Consider the following 19,927-nt stretch of genomic DNA (forward strand, 5'->3'; position numbering starts at 1 on the left):
TACATACTACGACACAGCGTTACCCAGTTTACGCTCGGTACAGCGACATCTACCGGCAGATTGGGGAAACACGCACTAGTGCCTCGGAAATCAAGAAAAAGTCATTCTCGGATAGATGGCGGACACACCTTTGGCCTATGGTCGGCTAGATGGCGTGACTTGATATTTAACAATTTTAACACATAGATATCAGTGAATGAACATGGGTCAAAATGATATAAAAATAATAAATTCATTTATCCATCTATATACATGTTTTTGATAATTTTATACGTTTTCAGTTTGAGTTTTAGTCGTGTGTCGATAGATGGCAGTAAATTTTATGTGACTACAAAATTTACTATGACAGGACCCCTCTATACTATCTATTCTCTTTGGTCGACGTCAGGCGTGGCTCACTCCGCGATTTCGTCGCTTTGCAACAGGTAGCTAAAAGTACATCCGTTCCACACCAATTTTGGTGGCTAGCCATAAGCCGCGCGTGGCGCTGTCGCCACCTAGCGGCCATACCTCTCCTGATCGTAACAGACGCGTTTTGTTAGAGAGTGAGTCTTCTGTACCTAGTACTATTATTTATTCTGTGTCGACGTAAAGATATGTTAACATCACAGAAAATTACGATATTTAAATTTGGTAAGATCATGACCCATTTATATTTGAAATCTAAGGTAATCGTAATAAGCTTCAAATTTTTTTGGCTTCCAGAAAAGCTTACTTCATTGACTAGGAATCCTCTAGACCGAGTTTAGAGCAATTATTTCATGCAACCGATGCTGCCAAAAATGCGGGGGTGCGCGGGACGAGGTGAGCGAAGTCCCGTGCCGTGATTGGTCCGTTCAAAGACACGGACGTCACACAAAGACACTTTCGACTTACCGAAATTACCGTATGCGTGGCAGAGAGGGTAGCGCGACTATGCTCAGTCTGGAGGATGTTTTGTCTGTGGCTGGCTTACTCTGCTCCATGTGAATTATATTTGACGGTGGTATTTCATCTGTCCAATGTCTTTGCATCTCACTCTCACATTAAGCAAAATGTGAGACAAAATACACATTGGACAAAGAAATTGGACAGATGGAATACCACCCTGAGTCGCTCACTTCAAACTCGGGTAAATCCAAGTGTCAGATTTTGCAATTTTGTATTGAATAAAGGTAATAGGGTAGATATTTTCTAAGAGGGTCGAATGGATTTATCCGAGTTCCAAGTTAAGGGTGGTATTCCACCTATCATATTTTGCTTAATGAGAGACTGAGACGCAATGACATTGGACAAATAAATAGGACAGGTGGAACCATTCACTAACCCGGGGTTGAACGGTTAAACCTGGAGTTACCATGGTTACCAGTACAATTTGACACTGGGTTAACGGTTTAACCGGTTAACCCCGGGTTAGGGGAATGGTGCAAGTGGCCCTAAGACACATTTACAAGTGGTGTTTCATTCACTGAATGATATTGTCACCTCCAAAAAGAGAATAAGTAATAGTATTTCATACAAATTGTAAGGATAGATCAGACCGCTCTAGTATATGCTACGTTAACATAGCATTAGCCAGTTGACGCTCGGTAGAGTGACATCTAACGACAAATTATGAAAACTGACAAAACTAAATGCTATTTTCATCATGTAGCATGCAGGGATGTTGCGGATGCAAATTTTTTTACATCCACGGATGCGCATATTTCAAGGCTCACATCCGCGGATCATGCACATGTAGGTACTTAAAAGACGTCAAATATTACATTTTAGTAATTTTAAAGTAAAAAAAAAAACAAAACGTTTAGTATTTTTCATCCGTAACGACAATTGTGACATCTGGTGTCAAGTAGCAGTACTGATAATTCCACTACTTGACGTTAGATGTCGACTACGAAATAGCTCGCGTTTCGCTAAGAAAACGTATGGAGTTACCACTCTTTCATGGCAACGCGATTTCGTCGCTTTGCTACAGGTAGCTAAAAGTACATCCGTTCCACACCAATTTTGGTGGCTAGCCATAAGCCGCGCGTGGCGCTGTCGCCACCTAGCGGCCATATCTGTGCTGATCGTTACAGACGCGTTTTGTTAGAGAGCGAGTCTTCTGTACCTAGTACTATTATTTATTCTGTGCTTAGGTATATTACTCTATGGTGGTGAGAAGTGCGACTGTGTGCACGTTTCCCCCGCAAAAACCGGCAGAGCGATTTGTACGGTAAGATATCGCCTGGGCTCCTCCCTTCCGACGTGTCGGAAGACGGTGTTGCTCGAAGCTGTACCACATTGTTAACTGGAGCCTCGAAGCTATACTCGTAGTTCGTTTTTTTTAGCATTACAAATAAGGTAAACAATCTTGATGTGTCTTTTAATTGAAAAACACATTTTAAAAATAAGTTAGCGCAAATATGTAACAATTATGAATCTTATACGATCATTTATATTCTTCTGCTTTCATAATTAATAGTTACTAATTTTTAAAAAGCGTTTTTCAATTAAAAGACATGTCAAGATCGCTTACCTTCTTTCAAGTTCTTTCTAATGCTAAAAAAACGAACTATAGTGGCAGTACCACACTGTTAACTGGGGCCTTACCATGATGTCCTTATTGCGATTCTGTTTGGGACCTAAACTGAATTGCTAAGGGACGGAGTTATGCGACTTATATAGCTCCGTCCTTTAGCAATAGGGTATTTTCCTACTAGTCAAATCAGTTACTTTTTTTATAACTGTCAAAACCATTTGCTAATATGGAATTTATATGAAACATTATATCGTGACGTCACAGTCAACTCACCTACTTTTTATATTTCTATCCGATTAATTAAAAAAATAGAACTTGTGTTTAAAAATAACTCCTATCTGTGTTTTTCTAATAATAATTATCTGGTACTTTATTTCATGCATGGTGTAAAATAATTTATTTTAAATAGAGTATAACACCCTATTCAGTTTAGGTCCTAAACAGAATAGCAATAAGGACATCATGGCAGGCGTGGCTCACTCCGCGATTTCGTCACTTTGCTACAGGTAGCTAAAAGTACATCCGTTCCACACCAATTTTGGTGGCTAGCCATAAGCCGCGCGTGGCGCTGTCGCAACCTAGGGGCTATATCTGTCCTGGGGCCGATTGCATAACAAACTACAACTAATATTACAAGCGGAACTCCTTTTCTAATTTCACTTATTAAATAAGGAGTTCCGCTTGTAATATTAGTTGTAGTTTGTTATGCAATCGGCCCCTGATCGTAACAGACGCGTTTTGTCAGAGAGCGAGTCTTCTGTACCTAGTACTATTATTTATTCTGTGATCATGGTATGGCCCATGAGGTCTACTCATAGCACTGATGGTCCGTTAAAGTGTGTTGCTGTTATTACCTGAATGGTATCTCATGCAGCCTGGTATATTGTTCTCTGACGTCATCCATTCCGTTCTTCATGGCCGCCGCGAGTAAAGCGCCCTCTGTCGGCTGCCCGTATAGAGTTTCGTCGCGGATGACCGCGTTGTTGCATAGGACGCCCACCTGAAATCGAATTTTGAATGAAATCGAATTTTATTGTTATGGAAGAGGGTGTATTTTGGGTTGTTTTTGTTAGCCGCCCACAAATCAGAACGAAGACCAATGCAATTTTGTTTTTGTAATTTTTAGGTTAGAATTTTATTGTCTCTTAAGCAGTCTTCATTCTTCTTCTTCTCGCATTAGTATTGCCATTCAGCGAGGGAATGCTGCCAGCATCTTTGGCAGAATGCCGCGGGGGCCTTTTTTAGATTTATTTTAATTTAGATTAGTTTTTAATTTTAGGTAGTTTTTAATTTTAGGTAGTTTTTAATTTTAGGTAGTTTTTAATTTTAGGTAGTTTTTAATTTTAGGTAGTTTTTAATTTTAGTTTTTAATCTTTTTGATGTTACTCATTATACTGTATTACATATTTAAGTAAAATATATACCTAGGTCTTCATTGCAACTTTAGTGGTGTTATATGTGCATTGCCGATTCAAAGAAACCCTATACACATTTTTTTAAAGCCCTATACTGTAGCCCCACCACTAATCCTAACTTCCTAACCAAAGGAACATTTTGGAGATTTTTTCATTGGAGTAATTTTTAGGGTTTTCAAAGTTGGAGTCATTTTTAGGGTTTTGGTTGAAGTGTGAATAATTTTTTAGGAGTTTATTTTTAGGATTTCCAGTATATGATTAATTGTAAACCTTTAAACGCCACGCCTATCGTGCGCGTCTTGTCGTAATGCACGAAGGGTGATATTGGGCTGTAGTAGGCATGTGTCGTTCACGAGTGAGTGATTTATATGAACTGTATCATTTGACTAAACTCACTGACTCTTCAACTTAGTGCAGATTCAACTCGCTCAGTAACTCATCTCTGTGTTCCTTGCTCGCTCTTTCCCATTCATGATTCGAATGAGCCGGCCGAGCGTGACGATCAAGTGAGACGTTGCGAATAGGTTTCGGAGCGGTTCGGAAGAATTCGGAGGGTGTCGGGAAAACATGGCGGGATCGTATCGCGTGATTCTCCATCTTGGTCGCACTTATGGCTGTGTGTATCTGATTGATTGACATCTCTCTCTACTTAATTTATTTTAATACATTTATTACAGATCTGAACCTGATTTTGAGAAAATGTAATACATACAATACAATTTTGTTAAGTACATACAATACAATAAAATTATAATAGTTATAAGTAAGTTATGCTGTGCCCTTACAGGGTCCATGTGAGACATTGTACATATATTATATTATATTTGACATCTATACTGTACCATGGTTGCAATAAAGAATTATGAATTATGAATTACTCACCCGTGAACAATATATCTTACAGATCCACTGAGCGAAATGAGCGAGATGAGTGATACATATCACCGCGAGCGAAAGATATGAATCAATCTTTTCAACTCAGTGAAGCGTTTTGCGCATCTCTAGGCTGTAGCCGCGCGCGTCAGTTGACGTCTTTGGTTTTACCTCGAGCATGGTCTGTAGAGCAGATCGCGCCACGTCCAAGTCTCGTCCTTTGTAAGCACGAAGTTGGACGTCGCCGCGTGCGTTGTAGCCCGCGCCGCGCACTTCCGCGATATGGCCGCCGGAAGTCGACATGCAGGTCACCGCCATCTCGTTCTTTGTTAGCGTTCCTGTAATAACATATAGGTATATAAGTTGTAGTATAACACTTTTAACTCTCGCGTTTTTTACACATATTTAATTACACAAACGGGTCTACCGCGATATAATTTCATTGTTTTTACCTTAAATTCCGACGTTCCAGCTGAGTTGTACCAGCTGTGGTCACGGAAAGACTGGCGTCCCAGCCAATGCCAAGGGAGATATGAATAAAACAACACTGAACTACCCGAAATTAGTTTATAAAAATGTTCGGGGTAGACAAAAGAAATTACAGCTACCCGTTACCCGTTAATTATATCGCGGTAGACACGTTTGTGTAATTAAATATAAGTTATAGTGTTTTTATTATAATAGCACTAAACCCTTGTAAACGATGTAGAACATCTAAATACACTAGTGGATCTGTGAGTTGAAGAACACGCCAAAACCCCATGACTTGGCCATTAAACAAAAAACTAAATCAACGAACAAATTTCATACAACTACCGAACCTGGCGGTCTAGCATGAGTTGCGTTCTCGCGCGCGAGTAGGTACATACTTGAAGTTGCGCTAGATGTATGGAGTCGCGCGCGAGAACGCAACTTATGCTAGCAGGTCTGGATTAAAACGTTGCACCTTGAAATTTCGAAATATGAACTAGCGTTTTTTTTTCTACCTAATTTAACCCCTAGGGTGAAAACGGGGTTAAAAATTTTTAACAACTTGCGGATGGAAGCTTTAAACAAGAGTACATTACTATACAAGTGCGAAAAGTAGACCGTACGACCGAAGGGAGTGTTTTAAATCGACTCGAGTTGCGAATTACCTTTTCGAACGTGTATTGTACAGTCAACGGTAAAAATATGGGTGTACAAATCATTTCAAAAATATGTCCCATAACTCTTATGTCAGTGAATGAAGAACTATGGGGCATATTTTTGAGTAAGTTGTCTACACCCATATTTTTACCGTTGACTGTACAACGTTTTACAGTACATATGGCCCTTTAAATTTTCGACATACGCACGCATAGTACTAGTTACCGCACTAGGGCGGTAAAGTAGCACCATAATGTACTGTAAAGTTATGTGTAATACAAACCTGTCTTGTCACTGCAGATAACGTTGACGCAGCCCAGAGTCTCGACGGTGGGTAGTTTCTTCACGATCGCGTTGCGTTTGGCCATCCGCATCACACCCAACGCAAGAGTCACGGTCACCACTATCGGCAGGCCTGAAAGTGGAAAAAGGACATATTAAGACGAAACAGGAGCTGAGTTTTAAATATTTTAGGTAAATATACCCGTCTCGCTAACGGAAGCGGCACCTAAAAGTAGTGCGATAAGGACGGCGAAAAATCCTGCGTAAATATCTCAAAAATCGAGGTTTCGTACTCCTCTGTTTCCTCCTCCAAAACTTAACCAATCGTAACCAAATTTGGAAATCTAAATGATTATGAAATTATCTGTGTCGGACCGTTTTGCTTTTTTGGCTGATTGATATCAGTTTTGAATGCCACGCCTCTCATTGCGGCATAGTCAATTAGGCCATTTTGGCCATTTTTGAAGGGCTCTAGCGCCTTAAAAAACAAAAATATCAAAAAAAGCAAAACGGTCCGACACAGATATTGACAATATTAATCTGTGTTGAAAAAATCATTGCTCTAGCTTCAAAAACCACGGAGGAAAACGAGGAGTACGTTTGTATGGAGAAATGACCACTCCCGTTGGCTCTTAAAGTACACTACTGAAAGTAGACATTTGTGGAATTTTAGAGGAATAAGCGAGGTGTTCAAAATTATCTTGACACGCTATTATTCTCTTAACAATAAAGTCGCGTCACGATCATTTTGAACACCTGGCCCGCTTAGCAACTTCTGCTGCTGACTGCACAAACACAGTTGCGCTCCAAGGGTGTTCCCAAATATCTTTATGGTGTTCATATTGGAGTTGGGGATGAAACTTTAATCGACTTTAAAAACTGTGTTTGCTTATAAATCACCCTTACTGATGAATAACGCCATCTGCATAAAATAAGGCGCAATTATTTAGGCTTCTTAACTTTACAGTGTCTCTAGATTTTTCTAGAGAGTTTTAAGAGCTCCATCATCGGAACTTACCCTCAGGGATCGCAGCGACAGCCAAGCTGACACTAATGGTGAACATCTCCTGCAGAGCTTTCCCTTGAAGCCAGCCCGTCACCATGATGAAGCCGATGATACAGAAGGAGTACAGGGACAGCTGGGCCCCGAGGGTGTCCATGGACTTCTGCAGGGGGGTCTTAGGGGCCTCTTCGGCTTGCATCATTCGGAAGATGTCGCCGAATTCGGAGCGCTCGCCTGTGCTGACCACAATACCCTGGAAATTTTAATATAAAACTAATTAAGGGCAGTATTCCATCTGTCCAATGTTTTGGTCCAATGTGTATTGGCGTCTCACATTTTGCTTAATGAGTGAGACGTAATGCACATTGGACAAAGAAAATGGACAGGTGCTATGGAATCAGTACCGTCTTTACCATAAGGGCACACGGAGCCCGTGCCCAGGGCCCCCGTCCTCAGGGGGCTCCGAAGGACAGACAGTAACACTATATTTGATTACCCATAATAAATAGAAGATCATAGTGTAGTAAATAAAGGTAGTGGACCCCGCAGTAATTCCTCAGCCAGAAAAAACTTTACAGTATGATAAAGTATCAATTAATAAAAAGTATTGTATAAATTTCCAAAGAATAATAATAATAGAATTAAAGTAAATACCTAAAGTCTTAAATCGTTAATATCTTTTTACGGAAAAATGCTCCGTTCAAACTTTCTTCACCAGACATATTCATGTAACGTATTCCAACAATATATGAAATATCAAAAAAATATCCCAGCAGAAATACCAGTATTAATAAAATAACATTTTTTGGCGTGTCTTGGACCGGAAAATTGCTCAGTCAAATTTTTTCTCTGGAATGCCATTTTATTGCCGTTTTATACCTACAAAATGAAAATCTAAAAATTTTCCACTCTCAGTTTTTAATAGTTATATAATACATACATTTCGATACGCATTTTTTTTGGATTTTTTTACCCACTGCGCCAAATTACATTCTAAGATCATATAAGAAGAAAAAAATGACAGAGCAATTTTCCGATGAAAATGAGCGTCAAAAAAAGAAAGTATCATAAAAAAATATTCTCATGTTTGACAAAACTTTTGGATTTTTTTCTAGTATCACATACTGATACAAATAACTTATTTTGTAAAATAATTTTGGACTGAGGAATTACTCGGTTCAATATATAATCAGATTTATGTTTTTACCTAACTTAGGAGTGTTTTTTTTTGGATATTTATAATGTTAGTCTCGGCTCATACTATACAATAACCAAGCTAAATTTCATCGACTGAGAAATTAATGCATGGGTCTCCATACAACAACTTGCTTCATTTACTACACTAATCATAGTAGAAAAATGTTAGTTTGATTCGCTTTCTTAACTTTCCAAAAGGGCCCCAAATTCTTATGTGCCCAAGAGCCCCAGCATAGTTTAAGACGGCCCTGGGTGGAATACCACCCTAAGATGTGTTCGGGTCCCTCCAAATCACCCCCGACCTTAGGTTAGTTCCTAAAATCGCTCAATTCCATCAGAACAGAATATATTTTCGGAATTTACACTCTGGAGTAACTTGGAATTTCCCGAATATACTAGAATACTCGGTGGCTTTGACGTATTTTATTAAGAGCAGTAGGAAAATGATTGATATTACATCGCCATCGAAGATTTAACATTTTGATGCGAAATACTGGGAAAGAGGTAGTTTATATAGAGGTAGTTTAGGCCGCCTGTTGTCTGCCTCTACATTTAATCAATTGTACTTTTCTTTTGTATCTTTTTACTGAGGTGTGCCAATAAAGAGTATTCTATCTATCTATCTATCTATCTATCTATATTTTATGCCTATTCTCAACTTCCTAAGTGAAGTCGAAGAATAAGTCCGCAAACTAAACTAACCTAATAACATTACCACAGCGAACCAGGGTGGGGACCCTAAACGCTATATTATCCTTATTAACCCTCCCAGCCACCGCTTTATTCGGTAGTAAATTCTTCACTGCTGGCTCCGTCTCCTCAGAAAAGAAACTTTCGTCTTTAGCCAAATCCGAAATAAACTAACCTTAGCATCACCGCACCGGACCAGCGTTCCCATAAACTCTATATTATCCTTATTTTTTTAAATTTTTTTTTTTTTTTTTTATTTATTTATTTGGGAAACATACAGCACATAATAATACAATAAGGTAAAAGATATAGTTAAAACATAAGCCAAAACAGTTTCCACTTATAGCTAATACAAAATTCCTTTGCTCCGAAAAAAAGTACAATTATTAAGTATTTTGAATTTAGAAATTGGTTAAACAGTAACATTCAGCAAGTAAGATATTCCACAAGAACAATTAAAATATATATGTATATATATATATATATATAACAAGCATCATTTAGAATTTGGAAAATAACAAGCACATTTAGAATTTGAAATTACAAACTAGCAAAAAGCAGAGCTTTGTAAGGGCTCGCGGAGTTTTTCTACCGAAACGTACCGGACCGCGACTTTGATCCAATCCGAGGCTTGTTTCATGTTCGATCGAGTGAGTACGTAATAATTCCGTTAAGAACGCAGCTATAAGTGAGAGCAAGAAAGAAATATACTAACCGGACCCCGGTTGCTGTCCGGTACGCCTGTCTGTTACAGCTTTTACTTTGTCCATTAAAAGCGTGTCCAGACGACATAATCAAATTGCCAATATCATCCATCCACACGTATACAATTTCATAAGCGCTTATTACATCCTACACGGTCGCCCAGTACTTTTTGTAAGGAAGCCACCACCACCACCAGGGGTCAGCGACCCAATGTCAATGTTTGGGGGGGGGGGGGCTTTCCTACAGAATGTTGGGTCAGCGACCCAATGTCCTTGAATTTATTTTTGCGTCCACACCACACAATTGAGCGAAAAACTATCCCGTCTGGACACCTACTGGCGGTAATCACGCTGCTCCGCACATAAACACACACACACACACAGTTCCACTAGGTACAGCCAGGGTTCAGCATCAGCTCTATCTTGGGTACTGCTCTTCTAAGTGCTCATTAAGACGTGTCAGATGACCAAAACAGCGTGTGCCTATGTTTCACTAAACCTGAGTACCACTAGGTACAGCCAGGGTTCAGCATCAGCTTTATCTTGGGTACTACTCTCCTAAGTGATCATCAAGACGAGTCGGATGACCAAAACAGCGTGTGCCTATGTTGCAACAGACCTGAGTTCCACTAGGTACTGCCAGAGTTCAGCATCAGCTCTATCATGGGTACTGCTCTCCCAAGTGCTCATCATGACGTGTCGAGTGACTAAAACAGCGTGTGCCTGTGTTGCACCAAACCTGAGTTCCACTAGGTACAGCCAGGGTTCAGCATCAGCTCTATCTTGGGTACTGCTCTTCCAAGTGCTCATCAAGACGTGTCGAGTGACTAAAACAGCGTGTGCCTGTGTTGCACCAAACCTGAGTTCCACTAGGTACAGCCAGGGTTCAGCATCAGCTCTATCTTGGGTACTACTTTCCTAAGTACTCATCAAGACGAGTTGCATGACCAAAACAGCGTGTGCCTATGTTGCACCAAACCTGAGTTCCAATAGGTACAGCCAGGGTTCAGCATCAGCTTTATCTTGGGTACTACTCTCCTAAGTGCTCATCAAGACGAGTCGGATGACCAAAACAGCGTGTGCCTATGTTGTTAAAACCCGAGCTCCACTAGGTAACTGTCAGGGTTCAGCATCAGCTATCTTGGGTACTGGTGTACCCAGTGATCATCATGACGAGTGGGATATCCAAAACAGCGTGTTTCTATATATGTTGCACCAAACCCGAGCTCCACTATGTATACTACCAGGGTTCAGCATCAGCTATATCTTGGGTACTATATACTCTCCTAAGTGCTCATCACGATGAGTCGGATGACCAAAACTTAATGTGCCTTTGTTGCACCAAACCTGCGTTCCACTAGGTACTGCCAGGGTTCTGGGTCATTTTGTTGAACTTCACGCCGACGTTGCAATTGGCGTGCAGTCGGCGTGCAGTTCCTATACAAGTTGCATTCGGGTTGTAAGCCGTCTGTCGGCCAGGCCCTAAATCACTAAGTTTGTATTAATATGCTTATCTTTATTTATAATTTTAGCAGTTCCAAGCAATAGTAACACTAAAACTGTTTCTCGAACTGAAAATACCCGATTTAAGTTTGCTAACACAACATGACTGATTAGTTCATCAGCGTCACAAAACATACGAGTAAATTGACCTCCGCAGTGAATATACAGCAAAATTGATTGTTCTAGTAGATATTCACAGACACTTAATTGCGAAATTTTTTATTTTTTTTTCAAACCTCGATCACATTTTATTTTTACGTATGAAAACTGAATGGTGTATATATATAATAAGTGTTCCGGACGTTTGTATTTTAGTTTTTGTATTTATTGCTAAATTGGGAATCAAACCAAGCGAAGCGAAGTGGGTCTGAATCCAAATTTTTAATCCACTTTTGTATTCATCGTTGATAATGGCGTAAACGCCATCTATCAGAAAAACAAATAATTACTTAACATTAGCACGAATGTTAATTTCATCACTTCTCCAACAGATGGCGTTAGTAGTAATACAAAGTGTTATTCCTTTATATTATTTTTTTAAGTTTATAAAATGATATCTTATGTTTGATAACACATCTAGACATGAATTTGAATTACTATGTTAAATCTCAAACCTAACAGTGCAGTAGTTTTTCCGTAAAGTGTACCACAAGAATGCATAGATTGTCGAATAGTGATAGGGCTCGCTTCGCTCGCCCTAACAATAGTTACAATTACAATAACAATTAGAACAATACTAGAATATTTTATTACGAGCTACGAGTTTTATTTAGTTTGATGACAGAAACAAATCTATTACACCTATGCTGGAACAAATCAATGTGTGAATATTTCTTATTGTATATATTGCAAGCTCTTGCTAAAAATTTGTTGCTTACATATTTTTTGCGGGTGAATGGAACGGATAGTAAAGCGGTGGACCGTGTACGATACGTAGGACATCTAAATATTATCTTGCTGAGAAGATCTCCAGAATCAATTAAATTATTTAATAATTTGTACAAGAAAATTACATCTCGCTTTTCTCTTCTCACTTGTAAGGATTCAAAATTCTCAGGCTTAAAATTCTCAGGCTTCTCAGGCGTTCACTCTCCCAGCCGCCGCTCTATTCGGTAGTATATTCTTAACGACCGATCCCGTCTCCTCAGTAAAGGAACTTTCGTCTATAGCCAATTCCTTAGAATCTAAACTTAAGTCCGTAAACTAACCTTAGCATTAGCGCACCGGACCAGCGTTCCCATAAAAGCTATATTATCCTTATTAACCCTCCCAGCAGCGGCTTTATTCTGTAGTATATAGATTCTTAACCACCGATTCCGTCTCCTCAGTAAAGGAACTTTCGTCTATAGCTAAGTCTATAAATTAAACATGTAAGTCCGATTTTTTTTTACTTACCTTGGCATTGCCACATCGCACCAGCGTTCCCATAAACGCTATATTATCCTTATTAACCCTCCCAGCAGCGGCCTTATTCGGTAGTATATTCTTCACAGCCGGCTCAGTCTCCCCAGTAAAGGAACTTTCATCTATAGCCAAATCCGTAGAGTCGAATAGTCGTAAGTCGGCTGGCACTCGGTCCCCGACGCTGAGATGGACTATATCGCCGGGAACGAGGTTTCGGGCGAGGAAGTGCTCGATGGCAGCTTCGCGGAGGCTGGAAGGAAAGTGAGTTTTAAGTAGGTCAACTTAAAGTTGAAGTTTGTTTAACCATCTAATCACGGACGTCTAAGTGCTGGAAACATGTTTCCTTATGAAGTGAACTTTGTTGCATCACAGTCAGAGTTCAAATTACCAGAACAAATGAGAGGGACAAACATTCTTCAGTTCTTTTATTGACTATATTAAGCGATATTCTTGCACGGATGCCTTGTTTTGTGAAATAGACCTTAATGATGTGTAGTTAGGGTTTAATTTACAAGTGGATGAGTTTAGTAAGTTCTAGTGACTTCTCGGAGCGATACTCTTGTACAATCGACGTCAAAGACATGTTTACATTTTTCGCCTTATTATAAAGGGGTAAGGTGCAAAAGTGTAAGCATATTTTTGACATCGACTCTACAAATGCCAGGACTTTATCATGACTCATGAGTGAGTACCTACTTGTGAAATGAGTCGCTTAACTTCGAACTCGGGTAAATCCATCTGTCAGATTATGCGATTATGGTATTAAGAAAAGGTAATATGGTAGATATTTGCTGAGAGGGTCAAATGGATTTACCCGAGTTTGAAGTTAAGCGACACAAATAGGGTTTAATGTTTATACCTATAGTTTGAGTTCAAATTACCAGTTACAAGTAGGGAAGTATATAGGCGGGACCAGTGGCGTGCACTTCATAAAGGCAAAAAGGCACTGCCTACCCTACTATAATTCCGATGTCTATCCTCTTAAACTACTTAATTTAATTTATACCTGATCGTACTATCAGTAATCGATATAACTTAAAACATTCTAAAAATTAATAAGCGCTCCATCTACCGGTTAAGCTTTGTCATCAAGTCATCATCTATAATAATTCTACGCGACGAAGTTTACACCACGCGGCACTAGCGCCGCTACGTGCCTTGCACGGCAAAGACAGAAAACATTTCCGTCTAAATCTTTCTATGTGTGCCTCCCCGTGAGTCGTCGTTACGCGGTTACAGTGTAGTGGGCCTTCCTATAAGTACGAGCACACAATTACACAAGTAACGCACACATTTAGACGCAATAGGCAGTGTCTTTCGTACCAAACATAAACGAATGACGCCCGAAAGTTTCCGAATAGTTCCGATGTTTACGTGACTATTTTAAAAAGTTGCATTTGCTATGGTAATTTAGTGCAAAAACGAGACTATTTTTTTATTCGTTTAGGTACAGTATTTGGTTAAGTTTATTTACATTTTTTATTCGGTCGCCATTGTTTGTTTATTTTGGTGAGTTTATGAGATAACAGTTAACAGTTGCCGGAAATTATAAAGTGCGATTAGTGAAAAAATGGATAATTTTATCTGTGAAAGTTGTGGGTGTGGGTGTGGGTGTGTGTGTGTGTGCAAACTATTAAAAATGATGCGTTTTCGAAGCTTTCGTTTAGCCAAATAAAGAAGTAATTGAAAAGACTTGACAACAAAATGAAAACCATCACGCAATTTTTTTGGTGAGTTAGTAGCTCTCATTTTTTAAGGTTCCGTACCCAAAGGGTAAAACGGGACTCTATTACTAAGACTCTGCTGTCCTTCCGTCCGTCCGTCTGTCATCAGGCTGTATCTCACGAACCGTGATAGCTAGACAGTTGAAATTTTCACAGATGTATTTCTGTTGCCGCTATAACAACAAACACTAAAAACAGAATAAAATAAAGATTTAAGTGGGGCTCCCATACAACAAACGTGATTTTTGACCGAAGTTAAGCAACGTAGGGCGGGGTCAGTACTTGGATGGGTGACCGTTTTTTTTTTTGCCTTTTTTTGCATTATGGTACGGAACCCTTCGTGCGCGAGTCCGACTCGCACTTGCCCGGTTTTCTGATATAATTTTGCCTACCCAGTCCCAAATCTCTGTGCACGCTACTGGGCGGGACGAGTTTATTATGTTCTTCAAACGACTTCACATAGCGTTAATTTTATACGAACATCTCGTTGTAAAATGGACCTTAATAGTGTATAAATAGAGTTCAAATTACCAGTTACAAGTAGGCGGGACGAGTTTATTAAGTTCTTCGAGCGACTTCTCGGAGCGATATTCTTGAACGAAGGCGACAGTGACCACGATCATGATGGCGACGGTGATGGATATGGCGTCGTCGTATTGACGCATGATGATGCTTACTACGGCGGAACCTGTGAAAAAGAGAAATGCGTTAACCTTTTAACGGTCCAGAAAAAAATATACGATTCAAACCTCATCGCCTCTTTTTAAGGCCCAATAATTATAACCATAAGAAAAAAATACAAAAAGATGATATCATAAGGGGTTGGTAATTTTTGCCGTATAATATTTATCTAAGTGTGTTCTGTGAAGAATAGGAAATAAAACAAAAAAAAACAATTATCAAAACATATTTAAAATTGGGTCTATACTATAGACTCTATAGCGATTTTATTTCCGACGTTTCGACGAAGGGAAGGTTTCACTGGTCGTGGTCGCGGATAACTGATGTCCCGGCAGATATACCTACCAAGACCCCGGCTTTAAATATGTTTTAATATGTGTTTAAAACGCGAAAGTTTTAAATGTTACAAAAAACTGAAAAAACTCTTGGCTATAAATTGATGAATTTAATAGTGGAAAAAATTACTGTCTTAGGTGACACTCTCAAGACCTCTGGATCCATACTCCAGCGCTCTGCCACCTGAGCGTGAGCCACCAAGTCCATCGTAATTATGCAGACGTTTCTGCTTGTTAAAAATTTAATTATAAATTGATGGGTTATTACAAGTTCTTTTTTTCTTCCGTTCTTCAATAAATGTTCAGGTTTTGTAAAGATCGGCAGGGTGCGTGTAGGGTAGGGTTCCATGGGCTAAGGTAACCGCTTACCATCACTCAGGCCGCGCATTTTATGCCACCGTCATGATATAAAAATACATAAAGGCGGTTTGGGAAGGCTAACTAATCGCCGCTATACTTACTCAACGTCGTATCTGCAACACTCATTTGATGACAAAAACACCCGTATTCCGAATGAAAGAAAAGCGACATTTCCATCAAATGATTGTTGCAGATATGAGGTTGAGTAAGTATAGCGACGTTATGCTGTTTTCTTTCCGCAAGCTAAATTAAACATGTCTAATTATAAAGCGCTCCTAAAAAGGTATACAGATATAGCTACAGTAGAGCTATCTCTACCAGGTTATTTACCTACTCATAACTTTTCATACAGCTCCGCTATGATCTACCCCTTTTTGTTTTCCCATACGCCCGTTGTACATACTTGTATATGTAAACAACGAAACATTTCACAGAGACTCGCGTGTATTTCGAGGCAACTGAAAGCAAACATAGCTTTACATAAGTCGGCTGTTTTCCTGCACCCTAAAACATGTGTGCGAAACGTACCGTGAAATTGAGGCCTGGAGTTTGCGAGGCAAATAAATGCGTGTCTTGAACCTTTTTGACAACTTTCGTGGCAGTGGATAATTGGATATATGTTACTAGATATAGGTATAGGTACTACTCGTATAGCAGATAGACATATGTCTACAGTGCCGAAATATCTGGGAAATCGTTACAACAATTTAATTTTATGTAAATAAAACTACTCGTCTTGACTAAGAATCTAAAATAAATATAGATTAAGCAAACATGTATTGATTAATTAGTTTTTTAAGGCTTATTATAGGCATCTAAAATATTAAACAGGAACTTTCATTGGGCATATAATAATATACTTTGGGTGTGCATTAATATTTTAGCGCCAAAACAAATATATTAGCCTCAAATATAAACATCATATTATTTAAAAAACTGGCAGCAAAATCATGGCTTGATTTTGCTTATAAAAATTATAGGGAACTTAAAGTGATAGGTTGGCGACTAAAATAATAAATTGGCAACTAATATAAGATAAGATAAGATAAAGATAAAGTTTATTAAGCTCAAAAGGTTACATTCATACATAATTTCATAAGTTGTGTTACATAGGTATATCTGTCTAAGATCTTTCGTTGGTACTTAAATTAGGTATAGACCTGTGCTATAAGTACCAGCTACCTTCCATTTGTCTCTATGTACTTTACATGTATATTGTACAGGCGAGTATTATTTATAATTAGCTACATACTGTTAAGAAAGTTATTCAAAATCTATAACAATGAGGAAATATTAGAAGTTAACTATAAAGATAGCAAATGTGTGTGTGTGTGTGTGTGTGTGTGTGTGTGTGTGTGTGTGTGTGTGTGTGTGTGTGCGTGTGCGTGTGTGTGTGTGTGTGTATGTGTGTGTGCGTGCGTGTGTGTGTGTGTGCGCGTCTTTTTTAAAGTACACTAAATTGAAACAGTAATAGTTATGTCATAGGATGCAAAAGAATTTCAGTGTCTATGTATGATTTGCTCAATAAATATTCTGTCAATGTCTGTTTGAAGGTGTATTTATTAAGGCCATAAATGTTTAGGAACGAATTAAACTTATTATACAAGAAGCTACCTAGAAAATAATAGAATCTCTTACTAAATGCTGTTCTACAAATAGCATGTCGTGGAATCATTTTTTTTCGCCTACCTCGATGTGTTCTGTGGATATTAGTAACTGTGGAAGAAAAGGATTCGGAGTGTTTCTTCAATACTATTTGGAGTACAAATAGTTGCCGGACTGTGAGTACCTCACATGTTTTATACAGTTCCACGGTGGAATAACGAAAAGGTTTACAATAAGCTACCTTTAACAAGGCTCTTTGAGCACGCTCCAGTTTGATAAGGTGGCTCTTGGCAGCACCTCCCCACGTGAGTATGCAGTATCCTATCAATGATTGTGCTAAGGCAAAATAGAGCATTTTTATAATTTTGGGGCCAGCAACATGTCGTAGATGTTTAAAAATGAAAATTAATTTTCGTACTCTGCCAGATAGGACGTCTATGTGCGGTTTAAAGTTTAATCTATCATCTAATATTATGCCTAAGTACTTCACAGTATCAGTTCGGCTGAGCGTAGGACAGTTGCATTTCTGATCAATGTCCGTTTGGTGATTATGTGCGGTAATAGTATGGTCATTAAGGCATTTGACACCACTTGCCGTTATAGAAAAAGCCAGGTATTTTGTTTTGTCAACATTGAGAGATAACGAATTATTTAAGAGCCAAGAGTTCACTTTATCAAAGCCTGACTGTGCTTTGCGGAATGTATCTTCCCATGAATGACTTGAGAAAACAAGTGCCGTGTCATCTGCAAAAGCCACTATTTTTCCGTTAGGTAGATCAATATTACACATATCATTAACATACAACAAAAAGAGAGTCGGGCCAAGAATACTCCCTTGAGGTACCCCGTATTCGATTACCAGCTCACTACTTGTGCGATCACCTATCTTAACACATTGTTTCCGGTTTGTCAAGTAGCTCTGGAATAGCTGAAGTTGGGGACCTCGTACTCCTATTGATTCAAGCTTGTACAGTAGTCTAGGAATCGACACCGTGTCGAAAGCCTTAGCTAGGTCGATAAAAATGGCTACACACTTTTTACTAGCGTCCAATTCTTCCACTATGTGGTTAGTGAGGTCGTGAACGGCGTCGTTTGTGGATCTCGAATTCCGAAAGCCATATTGTCTGTCGGACAATAATTGATTGTGTTCTAGGAAGTTTTTAAGACGCTTATTCATGATTTTTTCCAATATCTTAGACAGTGAAGAAAGTATTGAGATTGGACGGTAGTTATTCACAAGTTTTCGGCTTCCAGACTTATGGATAGGCTGTATCAGTGCTTTTTTAAGTATTTCCGGAAAGACACCGGTTCCTATACATAGGTTAAAGATATGGGTTAGTGGGCGTAATAAGATGGTTTTATATCGTTTTAGGAAGTCCGTCGAAATACCGTCATGTCCTGTTGCACAATTTGTACGGAGTGTATTAAGAATTTGTTCTACCTCTAGTTCATCAGTTTCGAGAAATACTAAAGAATTAATGTTACTTCCGGAGGATATGTCATTATTATATTTATTTGCGCTGGCAGTTAACGAGATGCTTTGGGCTATATTTTTTCCAACATTGACAAAAAAGTTGTTAATATAAGACAGGGAGCTATCCGGAGACTTATCTATTGCAAGGAGCTCTTCAGCGGTGGATTTTTGTTTTGTGGTGTGGGTTATTTCCTTTATAGTACTCCAAAGCTTTTTAGGATTATTTCCGGCGTTTTTTAATTGGTTGCTCTCATATTGATTCTTAAGTTTTTTTAGTAAATTATTACAAAAGTTACGATACCGTTTAAATGTCTTGCAAAGAACTTCATTACGTGGTGTTGATTTAGCTGCTTTACTCATTCTATCTCTATTCCTCATGCATTTCAATAAACCAGGGGTTATCCATGGCTTATGGATACGCATGCGGTGAGGTACTAAGCAATTTTTTGTATTAGCTTCTATTTCTCTCTTTAAGGAGTTCACAAGGTAATTAAGTGCTAGGTTTGCATCTGGTTCATTATAAACATATGAATAATCGATATTTTTTATAGCAGAATCGAGGTCCTGGTAATTTACCGTCGTTTTGTATTTATTAGTCGTATGTAATTTCAATTTATCTATCGATAGTACTACAGATTTATGATCAGTCACTGCTGTCTCCAGAACTAGCGTAGTGGCACGTTTATTTGTTTTAAGAATTATATGATCGAGATTTGTTTTGCCATGTGTCACGAGGTTATGTCCTGGCAAGAGTCCGTGACTTGCCATCAGGTTAAGGTACTCTGACGAATTAGGGTCCCTATTGTTGTCTTGTATGTCTATGTTGATGTCACCCATTACAACTAGTGTGCTGAAGGCTTTATTTTTGGTTAAAATTTGATCTAAGGAGGTTAAAAATGGTGTAATGTCTTTACTTGATGGTGGTCTATATATAGCTAGGATACATATATCTCCCCCAATTTGTATGGTTATACAACTAGCGTCAATTAAATCAGAATCGGAGATTATAACATTAGAAATATTGCTCCTTACATACACGATTACTCCAT

At 38.8% G+C, this 19,927-nt stretch overlaps 1 protein-coding gene and 1 long non-coding RNA gene across 2 annotated transcripts in view; both read right to left on the reverse strand.

The window, feature by feature from the left end:
* LOC134795743 (uncharacterized) overlaps positions 1–19,927 on the reverse strand; it is a 147,379-nt gene that overhangs the window by 37,119 nt on the left and 90,333 nt on the right. The window lies entirely within an intron of this gene.
* LOC134795724 (calcium-transporting ATPase type 2C member 1) overlaps positions 1–19,927 on the reverse strand; it is a 115,247-nt gene that overhangs the window by 34,121 nt on the left and 61,199 nt on the right. The window contains exons 4-9 of the mRNA XM_063767674.1: positions 14,955–15,111; positions 12,691–12,949; positions 7,217–7,454; positions 6,200–6,331; positions 4,960–5,126; positions 3,355–3,500 (exon numbers count right to left, since the gene is read on the reverse strand). Of these exons, the coding sequence (XP_063623744.1) occupies positions 3,355–3,500; positions 4,960–5,126; positions 6,200–6,331; positions 7,217–7,454; positions 12,691–12,949; positions 14,955–15,111 (1,099 nt within the window). The remainder of the gene's footprint in view (positions 1–3,354; positions 3,501–4,959; positions 5,127–6,199; positions 6,332–7,216; positions 7,455–12,690; positions 12,950–14,954; positions 15,112–19,927) is intronic.

The sequence above is a fragment of the Cydia splendana genome, chromosome 12, assembly GCF_910591565.1.
Source record: "Cydia splendana chromosome 12, ilCydSple1.2, whole genome shotgun sequence".
Taxonomy (NCBI): Eukaryota; Metazoa; Arthropoda; class Insecta; order Lepidoptera; family Tortricidae; genus Cydia; species Cydia splendana.